The following is a 13,781-nucleotide window of genomic DNA, read 5'->3' on the forward strand; positions in this document are numbered from 1 at the left end:
GGGTGCCCCCTAGAGTCTCTCTGAGGTAGTGGCTTCAATTAGAGGCAGGAGTTACGATGTCCCTGTCTTTGATCAGGAGCTGGAGCTGCTGTTCATTAGCCATGATCAGTTAACTCTTCACAGTCTCCCATGTAAAGGGGAAGACAGGTGTGAGTCATTCAAAAGTAATTCGTTTTGACTTTCAAATGTATTTTTCCTGGCCATTCAAAATATACATGTTTTCTGTTTGGGTAATTCACCTCAACAGAAAGCAAGTTTCGGGGCCAGCAGGTGGTGTGGTGGGTAAGGTGTTGGACTCACACATGGCCGATTGTGGTTCAATTCCTGGACCTGGTGCCTTGAAAATTACACTGGGCATGTGTACATGTGTACCTAAAATCCCAAGAAGAGAATAGATTGTGGTGTGGGCATCAACCCTCGGGGGTGATTTCTCACTTTCCCTCTCACTTTCTCTGTCTCAACAAGCATGCGTGCCCTATGGCAAAAACCAACCAGTCAGCCACGCAATCCATCAGTCCCAGTCTCCAGGAATTAGAGCGGTGTCCGCTTTCCCTGGTTCGCGGGCCTTCACCTTTATTTCAGAGCCACATGGGGCTGGGGAATTATTCCATGCTGCCAGTTTTCTTGCTCCTGATCCAGGGGAATGCAGCTTAGATGTATCTGAATAACAGTAGCAGCTGCCTATGGAGTGGGACATACTCTAGCACATGGCTTTTTCAGTGAATTGGTACTTGTGAAGAGAGATTGTAGTAAGCTGTATGAGAGGAGTAAAAATAGCTAAATTTGTCTTTCACGATTCTATGTTCAGGTATTTGTGAACTATTTACTGAGAAGTTTAATTACACTTCTTTTTGGTTAGCACTTAATAGAAGAAACAAGAAAGCAGTCAAATTAAGATTGTGTGCTAAATTGTACTTTATCTTCCTGTTGTCAAGAAACACTTGTCAAAATTATTATTATTGTTTAATCAATTGACTCGCATTCTCTTGACAACACTCATGTTAGCTGGGTTTATTTTGGTGGTAATTTTATAACATCAAGAACATTCCAGTAGTCCATCCTTGACGTAGTTTCCCTTTCAGTGGTTCTAGTTACCCATGGCCACCCAAGGGCTGAAAATACGTGAGTACAGTACAGGAAGGTCTTTTGAGAGAGAAACAGACCACGTGCACACACTTTTCATGGAAGAACTTATTATAATTGTTCAGTTTTGTTATTAGTTATTGTCAATATTTTAAAAAGATTTTTAAAAATTATTTAATTTTATTCTTCTTCTTATTATTTAATTTGCTATTGAGCACATATGCTCACGAGAGAGAGGGAAAGTGCGAAAGCAAGCCACCAGGTCTGGGACTCGAACCTCAGTTGGCCATGTGGGAGTCGAGCACCTCAACCATGATGCCACCTGCTGGCCCCTTTTTAAGATCTGTTTTTTCCCCATAGGGTATGTATGCTAGCTGGAGAGAGAGACAGAGATCCGACAGAGAGAGGGAGAGTGAGAAATCACCTCCCAGGAGGGATGGCCATGCTGCAGTTCCTTCTCCTCCATTCTCCTGGGATTATGGGCACACGTACACATGCGCCCAGTGTGATTTTTCAAGCCACCAGGTCCAGGTATCAGATTGCGGCCAGCCATGTGGGACTCGTGCGCCTTAGCCACCACTCCAGATGCTGGCGTCTGTCGCTGACCTCTTAGCCACGTTTACTTTATAAGCTGTGTGGATCCCAGCGTGGTGGTGCAGGGGTAGGGTGCCATTGGTGCTACACTGCAGTCACGTGCTAAACCCAGTTTGCATCACAGATGGGCCCAAATACACTGGGTGGGACCGTGCACACCTGCATAGCTAGTGGCCTGGAGGCGGGGGAGGATTGCATTGTAGAATCTCTCTGTCAAGAATACCTGTCTGTCTGTCTGTTTCCATCTTTCTAGCTCATGAAAGAAATAAAATTAATTTTACAGACTAGCCTGTAGCACAGATATGTACACCTAGGGTTTGGTATTACCAAAATGTGGTTTCTGGCATCTTCCGGGGGCCTTGGGGTGTACCCTCCGTGGGAAAGGGGGATTCTGTATGTTGGAGTGAGCAGTGAGAGCTCTCAGAAGTCACCCACCTTCTTAGAAGTTAGATACTGTGTAATGCCCTCAAGTTATTCGCGTTTTTAAAATGTCGATACTTGTTTTAATTTGAAGGTTCTGATGACTTTGTTTAGAACTTGAAGTTCTAGGGCCAACAGATGACGTCGTGGTTATGTCACCGGACTCCCACGTGGCCAACTGCAATTTGAGTGCTTGACCCTGTGGCTTGAAAATCACGCTGGGAGCGTGTGCGTGCTCCCAGGATCTTGGGAGGAGGATGGCAGAGAAGGGATTGCAGCATGGCCATCCCCCCTGAGGGGTGATTTCTCCCTCTCCTTCTCACTGTCTCTGTCTGTCTCTCTCCCTGGAGAGCGCATTTGCCCTATGGTAAAAACCTTTAAAAAAAAAAAAGGAAAAAATACTGACCTTGAAGTTCTGAGCACACTAGGTGCCATGGACTACGGAAGTGGGAAATGTGGCTCGATGAAGCTGACCCTTAGTGTGGGCCGGTGTTAGGAACGGGGCAGGGAGAGGAGACGGCACCCGGAGGCTCTGCCTTTTCTCCTTTTTGTTCTGCGAGAAATGGACTCACGTGAACAGAACTCCACGTCCTGAGCTTGCCAAGGACATGGTGGCCAGAACACGTCTTACCCCAAAGTCGGTGCCACGTCCCTTTAACCTGGGACACCTGACGATGGGGAGCGTCTCTGAATGTGTGGAAAGTGTCTCCCTGTGGCCCTGTGACTTAACGTCCTCTTTTCCTTTCAGTGCACGTCCCCCGGCTTGCCGGCCCATCTGCAGAGCAGGTCTGTGGTGAGACCCCTGGAGCTGTCTGCCCCCGCTCACTCCACCTACGCTGAAAGCGAAGTGTTAAAGAAGGAGTTAGAAGCCATGCGGACTTTCTGCGAGTCCGCCAAACAAGACCGCCTGCGGCTGCAGAACGAGCTGGCCCACAAGGTGGCCGAGTGCAAAGCCCTGGCCTTGGAGTGCGAGAGGGTCAAGGAGGACTCGGACGACCAGATCAGGCAGCTGGAGGACGCGCTCAAAGACGTGCAGAAGAGGATGTACGAGTCCGAGGGGAAGGTGAAGCAGATGCAGGCCCACTTCCTCGCGCTCAAGGAGCACCTGACGAGCGAGGCCGCCGGGGGTCACAGAGTGGCGGAGGACCTGAGGGAGCAGCTGAGCGACGTGAGAGCCCAGTACGAGGGCACGTCCGCAGAGGTGGGGAAGCTGAGGAGCCAGCTCAAGCAAAACGAGGCGCTGGTGGAAGAGCTGAGGAGGGACGGGGCCCGGCTGAGGGAGGAGCAGCAGCGGCTGCAGAGGGAGGTCGGAGCGTGCGAAGTGGAGCGAGAGAAGAAGGGGCGGCAGGTCTCGGAGATGGAAGGCCGGGTGAAAGAACTGTCTGCAAAGCTGGCCCTCTCCATCCCGGCAGAGCAGTTTGAAAACATGAAGAGCTCGTTATCGAACGAAGTGAGTGAGAAAGCCAAAAGAATCGTAGAGGTGGAAAGAGAACATGAAAAGTCTCTCAGTGAGATGAGGCAGTTAAAGAGAGACCTTGAGAACGTGAAGGCCAGGCTCGCTCAGCACGTCCCACCCGAGGAGCACGAGCAGCTCAAGAGCAGGTTAGAGCAGAAGTCGGGAGAGCTCGGGAGGAAGGTCACTGAGCTAACTCGGAAGAACCAGGTGCTGCAGAAGGAGCTGGAGAAGGTTCTCGGGGATAAGCAGCTCCTCAACCAGCAGGTGCACAACCTGACCACCGAAATGAAAAGCCAGTACGTGCCTTTGAAAGTCAGCGAAGACATGAAGAAGTCCCACGGCGTGATTATCGACGACTTGAATAAGAAGCTTTTAGACGTCACGCAAAAATATGCAGAGAAGAAGTCAGAGATGGAGAAACTGCGGGTGGAAAATGACAGTTTAAGTAGGAGCGTGAGCCGCCTGGAAACCGCGTTTGTCCCTCCTGAGAGACATGAAAGAGAGACGTTGGCTCTGAAATCCAGCATCGGTGAGCTGGAGAAGCAGCTCTCTGAACTGACTAAGAAATGTGGCGAGGGCCAAGAGAAGATACACGCGCTCACAGCCGAGAACGCGGACTTGAAGAAGGCCCTGAGCAGCCAGTACGTGCCGGCCAGGACCCACGAGGAGCTGACGTCGGCCTTGAGCAGCACCTTGGATAAAACGAGCAGGGAGCTGGTGACTGTGAAGAAGAAGCTCGAAGATGTAAGTCAAGAGGTGGTAAGAGTAAAAGACGAGAATGAGACACTGAGGCGCAGCCTGGAGAACACTCAGAACCAGCTCAGAGCCGAGTACGTCAGCCTGGACGAGCACGAGCAGATGACCAGGGCTCTACGGAAGAGCCTGCAGGAGGCCCAGGAGCAGAGCGCCGAGACCCTGACTAACTACAGAAAGGGCCAGGAAGAGATCGTGACTCTGCACGCCGAGATCGAAGCCCAGAAGAAGGAGCTGGACACCATTCAGGAATGCATAAAGCTCAAATATGCCCCGGTTACCCGCTTGGAAGAGTGCGAGAGGAAGTTCAGAGCCACGGAGAAAGGGCTGAAAGAGCAGCTGTCCGAGCAGACCCAGAAGTGCAGTGCTAGAGAAGAGGAAGCCAGGAAGAGCAGGCAGGAGAGCGACCGGCTGAAGAAGGAGGTCTCCACCCTGCAGAAAGAGCTGCGGGAAAAGAACGTCCTCGTCGAGAACGCTCGCGAAGTGGAAAAAGCGCTAAGCAGGAAGACGGAAGAACTGAACAGACAGGTAAGAGACCTGTCGCAGAAATACGCGGAAGCGAAGAACGAGAAAGAGAAGCTGGCGGAAGAAAACGCCAGGCAGTCTTCTGAGATGCTCGCAGTGCGGAATGCTCTGCAGAAGCAGCACGTCCCGCTGGAGCAGGTCGAGGCTCTGAAGAAGTCCCTGAACGGCACGATTGAGACGCTGAGGGCAGAACTGAGGGCGAAGCAGACGTGCTGTGAGAGAGAGCAGCAGGCGGCCAGCAGGCTGCAGCAGTCGCTGGAGAGCCAGAGGAGCGCCTCGGTGCCCCTGGCGGAGCATCTGCAGGTCAAGGGAGCGTTCGAGAAGGAAGTCGAAGTCCTCACGGCTAGTTTGAGAGCCAAGGAAGAAGAGCACCAGCGCCAAACCGAGGAGGTCTCCCAACTGCAGTCTGAGCTTCAGAATGTCAAACAAGCGCTAAAGAAATTAGAGAGCAGAGAGGTCGTTGACTTGTCTAAGTATGAAGCCACAAAGAGCGATCTGGAGACACAGATTTCCAACTTAAATGAAAGACTGGCCCATCTGAACAGAAAGTACGAGGAAGTATGTGAGGAGGCTTTGCATGCCCAAAACAAGGGCCATTCTGCCACGGGCGAGAAGGACTTGCTGCGTCTCAGCATCGAGCAGGAGATCAAGGATCAGCAGGAGCGTTGCGACAAGTCCCTGACCACCATCACAGAGTTACAGAGGCGCATCCAGGAGTCTGCTAAACAAGTCGAAGCCAAAGATAACAAGGTAGGCACGAGTGGTCCGCGTGGTGTGGGGTGCCCGGAGCGGAGCCGCCAGAGTAGGAGAGCAGGATTCTGCCCTAGTGTCCCACAGGCAGATTTCCAGAAGTGTCAACCAAGTGACCGGGAAGTGCCACCAGTCCAGTTCGACTACTGGCGTGTAAAAAGTTCTGAGCTGGAAAAATGTGATGGTTGGGGCGGCTGGATCCACGTGGCCAGTTTTCACCAGGGGCGTGTGTGTGCATGGCCAGAAGTGGGGCAGGAGGGAGGGAGAGGGGATTGTGGCATGGCTGTCCTTGAGGGTTGCTTTCTCACTTTCTCTCTTTCTGTCTCTCGTCCCAGTGAGCACATGTGCCCTGTAGCAAATTTAGAAATAAGGAAGGAAGGGAGGGAGGTTTGCACACATACATACACACAATCAAAAGCGTTTTCCTTCTGTTTCTTCGGCTGGTCCAGCCAAGAACTGAGGAGAGAGGGGGAGAGTGCAGGGTCAGTTGCCCCATGGATAATAGTCTGAGGGAAAGAAAGCTCTGCTTCTGGGCTGCAGGAGACTAAGGACTCGAGGAACGTCACCTTGGTCTTGGGCTCGGGCTCACCACAGACACGCCCCTCGATTCTGTCTATAGGCTGGCCCCTTCCCCACCCTGTCCGTCCCCCTTCCCACTGAGGGAGTCCGCATGCTTTCTCACCGTGTCCTCCTCCCTAACCCCCCGCGTCCAATCCAGCCTGCAGGGAACGATTCCTCTAGAAAAGTGTGTGTTTTGTTTGGACTTTGCCAGTCTTCACACATTCGTGTTACCACTCGTCCCAGTGAGCACATGTGCCCTGTAGCAAATTTAGAAATAAGGAAGGAAGGGAGGGAGGTTTGCACACATACATACACACAATCAAAAGCGTTTTCCTTCTGTTTCTTCGGCTGGTCCAGCCAAGAACTGAGGAGAGAGGGGGAGAGTGCAGGGTCAGTTGCCCCATGGATAATAGTCTGAGGGAAAGAAAGCTCTGCTTCTGGGCTGCAGGAGACTAAGGACTCGAGGAACGTCACCTTGGTCTTGGGCTCGGGCTCACCACAGACACGCCCCTCGATTCTGTCTATAGGCTGGCCCCTTCCCCACCCTGTCCGTCCCCCTTCCCACTGAGGGAGTCCGCATGCTTTCTCACCGTGTCCTCCTCCCTAACCCCCCGCGTCCAATCCAGCCTGCAGGGAACGATTCCTCTAGAAAAGTGTGTGTTTTGTTTGGACTTTGCCAGTCTTCACACATTCGTGTTACCACGCTAGATGTACGTGGTTGATTTTCCCAACCAGGTTTTACGGGCGGTGACTTGGAGACACAAATTTATCTTCTCATTTTTTATTATCACAGTCTAATTTGTAGGTCAGGCGCTGGTAGTTGCATAGCGTTGTACTGTGGAGATGGGTATGAAGACCGACTCTAATTTCTTCCGTCTAACCAGTAACTAATAAGCGCCTTCCGCATGCCACGTGCTAGGCTGAGTAAAAGCAGACAGACCAGCCTCTGAGTGCAGAGGTGCAAGCGCTCCGCTCTGGCACACCTGCTCGTGTGACCTAGAGCGTAAGTGCCGTCAGCTGCTGCAGCTGGCCGTGAGCACCGTCAGTGCAGTACAGTGGCTGCTCATCCTCGCTGCCGCTCAGGACTGCTTTTGTTTTTAAAAGTTAGTTTTTACTATGGGTGCATGTGCTCACCAGCAAGGGACAGAAAGAGAAAAATCACTACCCAGTGGGGATGACCACACAGCCGTCCCTTCTCCTCTGTTCTCCTCTCGGGATTTTGGGTACACAGATGTATCTGGTGTGATTTTCAAGCCTCCAGGTCCAGGACTCGAACCATGTAGTTGACCTTGTGAGATCCAGCCACCGTAACCACCATGCCATCTGCTGGCCCTCACTTGATGTCTTAACTCTAGAAGATTTTCTGCCTTTCACGGATATGGAGACCGAAGCTCAGAAAAGTAAGGGAAATTAGCCCAGCACACATGGGTCAGCAGCCCGCCTGCAGCCTGTGCCCGTCCCACTTCTCTCAGTCTCCCGAGTCTTTCCCCCTCTTTATAACAAGGTGGTCTTAAATAATACAACTCAAGAAGTAACAAGGTCTCTGCCTTCGTCTGGATTTGTAGGAACCCTCCCTTCTGAGTTCCAGGTATCTCCAGGCTGCGCACCTTCACGGGTAGTTAGCCATTGTTTAAACGTAAGACGAAGCTTATACTCAAGTCTGAGGACATATGTGATACTGTGTCCTCAGTTTAGTGTTGTCTTTGTAAGAAACTTACTGAGGAGTTGAATTAAGAAATTAAAATACATATTGTATGTCTTGTTGATAACCATCTTGACAGTGTCCACACCTCCAGTGTCTGCTATATGAAGTTAGTGACTCAAATAAAGACGTGTCTTTGGTGCAGAGATGCTCTTTAGCAATGAGTGAGTAACGCGTGCTTCTCCTCCAACTTTCCGTTCGAAGATAACTGAACTGCTGAATGACGTGGAGAGGCTGAAGCAGGCCCTGAACGGCCTCTCCCAGCTCACCTACACGAGCGGGAACCCCACCAAGAGGCAGAGCCAGCTGGTCGACGCCCTGCAGCACCAGGTGAAAGCTCTGCAGCGGCAGCTGGCTGTGAGTACGGGCAGCGCGGGCTGGCGGGCGCGGGTCACGGTAGTCAGTACCCAGTGCTTTCTTAGGAATCCGATTGGAGCCAGCAGGTGGCATAGTGGTTATGGCGCTGGACTCCCACACGGTCAACTGCACTTCAAGTCCTGGACCCAGCAGCTTGAAAACCGCCCTGGGTGTGAGTGTGAGCATGCCCAAAATCCCAGGAGGAGAATGGAGAAGGGATGGTAGCATGGCCATCCCCCCGGGTGGTGATTTCTCATATTCCCTCTCACTGCCTCTGTTTCGCTTCAGCAAGCATACACACCCTATGGCAACACCTTAGAAAAAGAAAGAAATCAGATTGGTTGGCAGTGTGCTCGGATCCAAGAATAATCATTTTTGCCACAAGTTACCTCCTGCTGGTGGTAGAATAGTATCATTTGGTGCCTACAATTTGCCAGGCACTCTATTAAACATTTGATATACTCTATCTCTAAATGGTATCTCCATCACAACCCCACAAAGGAGATTTTATTCCTTCCCCTGGTTTCTTTTTCTTTTTTTTTTTTTGGAGAGGTTTTTGCTATAGGGCGCGTGCGCTCACCAGAAAGACAGAGAGAGACAGATAGAAAGTGAGAAATCACCCCCCGGGGGGATGGCCACACCACAATCCCTTCTCCTCCATTCTCCTCTCAGGATCTTGGGCACACACGCACACGCTCCCAGCATGAGTTTAAGCAACCGGGTCTGGGACTCGAACCGCAGTCGACTACATGGGAGTCCAGCAACTTGGCCATTATGCTAACTACTGGTCCCAACCTTCCCCTTATTTCTTAAAGGAAACAAAGATTAAAGTATGTGATCTGGGGTGGTGCAGCTGGGGTTTAAACTGCGCCTGGCCGACTCCAGATCCAGCATCTTCCTCCCTGCCAGCTCACTCTGTAAAATATTGATCCTCTAAACCAAACGGGGCTTCTGATCATCTTTTATTCTTATGGATAAAGACAGACACTCCTATGTGTTTACATTTGATTTTCTTAGATATTAAAAGGAAGCGTCCAGATCTGGAAATTAACAAGATGGGCGCTCCGGTCTAGGCCGGCCACTCTGAAGCACGCTGGTCCAGCCCGTGCAGCAGGGCTGGGGCTGGGGTTCCGTCCCGGGTCGGCCTGAACTCACCAGGCGTGCCCACGTTCCTGGCTGGCGGGGAGCTTGGTGTGGCAAGACCCGCTGTGGGTTCCCTGGCTCCCACGCCTTCCCCTTCCTTTCCTTCCTCTGCTCCCTGCTCCCTCTTTCAATAATCAGTTAATTAATTAATTAGTCATTCCCCGTGACGCTTGGTTTCCATATCCTTAAAGTAAGATAATAACTAAAACGACTCGTTTGCGTTTTTAATTGAATGAGCCAATATACACTAAAATGTATAAAAGACATAGCCTAATCAAATATAAATTGTTCTTAATATTTCCCATAATATTGCAGCTGCTTATGAGTTGTTTTTGAGTAGAAGAAAGTTCTTTCTAGAAGCATTCATTTTTTAGCACGCCTGACCTGCAGGCAGTGACGACAAATTGCTGGTCGGATCTTCTCGCAGGGACATAGTGGTCCCTTCAGTGTTGCTATGCGCGGTGTTCCATGCACCACACCAGGCCCTGTCAGACGGAGAACCCTGTTCCTGTCCCTGTGGCATTCGGGGTAGATAGACAGGCAAAACACGAACACAGACCCATGAGAAGGAAGATAAGAGATGTCGGATGCAGAGTTAGGGCACAGTGCCAGATTCTCAGAGATCTGAGCACCCAGGAAGGAAAGATGAGGGATGTGGGGGGGTCTGGTTTCAAAAGGAAGTGAGTACCTGACCAGAGTTTGTAGAGCAGAAGGCATTTTGCTAGGCGGGAAAAAAGAGGGAGGATCTTCCAGGCAAAGCAGACAGCATGCGGAAAGGCCTGGCAGTGGGATGCTGTGACGTGGCCAGGCAGTCACAGGCCTGCGGATCCCTGGGAACTCCTGCTCGAGGCCAGTTCGTGAGGGCACTGGGCACCGAGATTGTAAATGTGGACTCTCAGACATGAAGAAGTGTCACCCGAGGTCTCTGTGCTACGAGTGCACATGGGGAAGGCACTCCCTCCCGCGGGGAGCTCGCAGGGAACTGGGTGGAGAGGAGGCGTTCAGGGAGCCTGGCGGAGGCTGCAGCATGAGCTGGCAACTCTGGGGTAGATGCACGGCGTCCGACGTCAGCTGGAGTGTCGTCTTGTGCCCAGGGCGAGTGCGCCCTCCCCTCCCTGTCCCCACACACTCCTGGGCGAGTCTGTGCTGTAAATAGTACGGAGCGGAACTCCGCACCGGGCAGGGCCGAGGCGGGTGCACTGTCAGAAGGAGCAGGAGCGCGTTATGGCAGTTGCAGCGTCTGCAGCGCTGGACCGAGAGCAGCGCTGCCACACGCCTGCCCGGGTCTGGAGACGTGAGTGCTGACACGCTAACCTGCCTGTCTTTCCGTGTTGCCAGGATGCCGACAGACAGCACCAGGAAGTCATCGCGGTCTATCGGACACACCTCCTCAGTGCTGCGCAGGTAAAGAGCCACCGCTTCAGAGGCGGTGCTGTGTCCGAGATGATGTCTGTCATCCAGTGAATCACGTGACAGTGATCGATGTCCAAAGGAGCTGCACCCCAGGGGCCAGCAGGAAGCATGGTGGTTAGGGTGCTGGACTCCCACATGGCTAGCCATGGTCTGAGTACCGGACCTGGCGACTTGAAAATCACACTGGACATGTGTACATGCGTGCCCAAAGCCCTGAGAAGAGAGCCGGGGAGAAGGGATTGTGGTGTGGCCATCCCGCCTGGGGGATTTCTCACTCTCCCTCTCACTGTCTGTCTGTCTTTGTCTCTGTCTCTCTCTCTCTCTTTCTGGTAAGTGTACACCCCTATGGCAAAAACTTTAAAAAAAAAAAAAAAAAAGAAAGAAAAAAGGAGCTATGTCCCATATGGTTATTTAAAAATAATTGTGTTTCTTTTCATCATGGCTTGCGTATCTCCCAGACAGATTTACAAAGCTATATGGCAACACAACATCTTCAGTGTGGTGTTGTCTCCGTCTGCTTGTCACTCAGTGTAAGTGTGGCAACAGGCAGTGCTGCTGGCTGGGGGCTGTGCCGAGACATCCTCGCGGCTGTCAGCTGAAAGAGGAGGGTGGAAAAGACTTTATATGTTCCTTCGTAGCGCAGGAACTAGAAAAGTATGAAAATGACAAGGAGGGCATGCCTAGAATTACAACAAAGAAAACTGGTTTGTTAAGAGATCATTGATGGTATCCATACATTAAACTCAGTGACACGTACGGATTACGAACTCTCTTCTTCAGGAGTGTACTGAGAAAGCCATTTTTAAAAACATTTCTCATACTAAGAAACTGTTTGGCCTGTGGAGGATATTATGCCAATGCGCTGTAGAAGCCTCAGAGTGGCAGCCACGCAATCCTCAGAGTGGGTTTTTCGGGAAGATGTCGTAGGAGATGCAGATATTGGACCAGCAGGTCTATGATGACTAGGGTTCGAAGTGTGGTAGGCCACATGTAAAGAAAGGAAGAAGGGAAGAAAATGAAGGAAGGAGAAACGGGTATTGAGAGAAAACTTCCCAGAAATGTCATTGAGAAAAAGAAATACTAGAAAATCCAAAGAAAAATACCTTATGACAGTAACTTTTCCATTTCAATAGGCCTGCCTTTTCTATAGGAAGTGGAGAGAGACGGATGAAAAAGAATAAATGATATGATAGAAGAAAGTGTTCAGCCCGCTTGGAGTAGACAGAAGATACACCAGGGTGTGCACATTTATTGCAGTTACTGGATTGTCAGGAAAGCTGTGATGCGTTTTTGCATAGAAAAAGTCAGGACTTCCCTGAGAACCAGTCGGTGGGCACCAGGTAAGGGAGCGCTTAGGAGTGGAGATCGTTGAGGAGGACAGCAAGTCTGTATTAGCGAGGCGAGGGGCCTTCTGTGCTGCCCGCCATGCAGGATGGAGCAAATCACCAGGCCTTTCTACTTTGCAAAATAGATGCCTTCAGGGGCCAGCAGGTGGTGTGGTCACCAAGATGCTGGACTCTCACGTGGCCAGCCGCAATCTGGGTCCCAAACCCAGTGGCTTGAAAAATCATTCTGGGCGTGTTTGCGTGCGTGCCCAAAATGCCAGGAAGAGAGGGGAAGGAAAGGGATTGTGTTGTGGCCATCCCCCAGAGAGTGGCTTCTCACCTTCCCTCACTGTCTCTCTCTGTCTCTTTTCTCTCTGGCAAGTGCACACGCCTCTTTCTGTCTCTTTCCTCTCCGGCAAGTGCACACACCCTGTGGCAAAAGCCTTAAAAAGAAAAGAAAAAAAAAAAAAGATGCTTTTGAAATTTGAAATGATTTTCCACTGAGTCCTAATGAAACGTAACAAAAGCGATTGGCATCCGAAATAGTCTTGCCTTCTGGCGCCGGAAAGTGAACTAAGAAATTCCGTTTATTCAACTGTGGCTAATGTCTGAAATGTAAACATCCTGCTGTTATAGAAACAGGTTCTAGAAGCAAAGCTGTTATTAATAGGAAATGTACAGAAACGTATTCAAGTTCTTCAGCAAAATAACCCCCGAAAACAAAGGAATTGGGGGAGTGTCATTAGCCCCCATATTGCACGTAATCAACCTTGTCCCCCCTTTAAGTTAAGGCGGTTTCTTAAATGTAAGTGGTTAGCATGTGCGTGAAGAGCCTCGGCCGTATCAGGATGGAGGAGGTACAGATAAACCAGGCGGCACGCCCCACCGCTGGGACTGGCAGATAGCAAGGTGGTAGGCGGTGTTGGCCGGAGTGCGCGAGACACCGGCGTCCGTCCCCCAGGGCGGGAATGAAAATTATTACCATCTCCACAGAGGAAATGAAATTGGGGAGTACTTCCCAAATTAAAGAGTGAGCCTGCTTTTCTTTTCTCAAGGTTTTCTCCGTAGGGCACGTGCACGGGCTAGAGAGGGGCAGAGAGAGGGCAGGTGAGAAGTCACCTTCTGGGGCAGTGGCCACACTGCTATCCCCTCTCCATTCTCTTCTCAGGGTTTTGGGCACACACACACACACGTGCCCGGCATGATTTTCAAATTGCCGAGCCCAGGACTCGAACTGTGGTTAGCCATGTGTGAGTGCAGCACCTTCCCCACCACGCTATGTACTGGCCCCTCAGCTTCCTTTTTCACTCACCAATTTCTTCTCTAGAATTTGTTTGTGAACACTGGGAATACCTTAAATATCTATCATTAGAGGAGTGGATAAAGAAATCTAATATATTCATACAGTGAGATATTAAAGTTTTAAAATAATTACATAGCCTAAGTAATGATTTCTGTGACACTAAGTGAAAAAAGGCAAACTGCAGGGCCAGTAGGTGGAGGGGAGGTTAAGACAGCTGGATCCCTTGGGCCAGCAGTTAGCATAATGGCTATGTCGCTGGACTCCCATGTAGTCAACCACAGTTCAAGTCCCGGACCCAGTGGCCTAATCTCACGCCGGGCGTGTGCGTGTGTGTGTGTGTGTGTGTGTGTGTGTGTGTGTGCGTGCGCGCCCAAGCTCCCGAGAGGAGTATGGCAG

General features: G+C 50.9%; 1 protein-coding gene across 1 annotated transcript in view; it reads left to right on the forward strand.

The window, feature by feature from the left end:
- Nucleotides 1-13,781, forward strand: part of UACA (uveal autoantigen with coiled-coil domains and ankyrin repeats) — a 71,903-nt gene that overhangs the window by 55,413 nt on the left and 2,709 nt on the right. Inside the window, exons 16-18 of the mRNA XM_006161325.3 lie at nucleotides 2,846-5,581; nucleotides 8,049-8,201; nucleotides 10,683-10,748. Of these exons, the coding sequence (XP_006161387.1) occupies nucleotides 2,846-5,581; nucleotides 8,049-8,201; nucleotides 10,683-10,748 (2,955 nt within the window). The remainder of the gene's footprint in view (nucleotides 1-2,845; nucleotides 5,582-8,048; nucleotides 8,202-10,682; nucleotides 10,749-13,781) is intronic.

This window comes from Tupaia chinensis, unplaced genomic scaffold (assembly GCF_000334495.1).
Source record: "Tupaia chinensis unplaced genomic scaffold, TupChi_1.0 Scaffold138425_1, whole genome shotgun sequence".
NCBI lineage: Eukaryota > Metazoa > Chordata > Mammalia > Scandentia > Tupaiidae > Tupaia > Tupaia belangeri.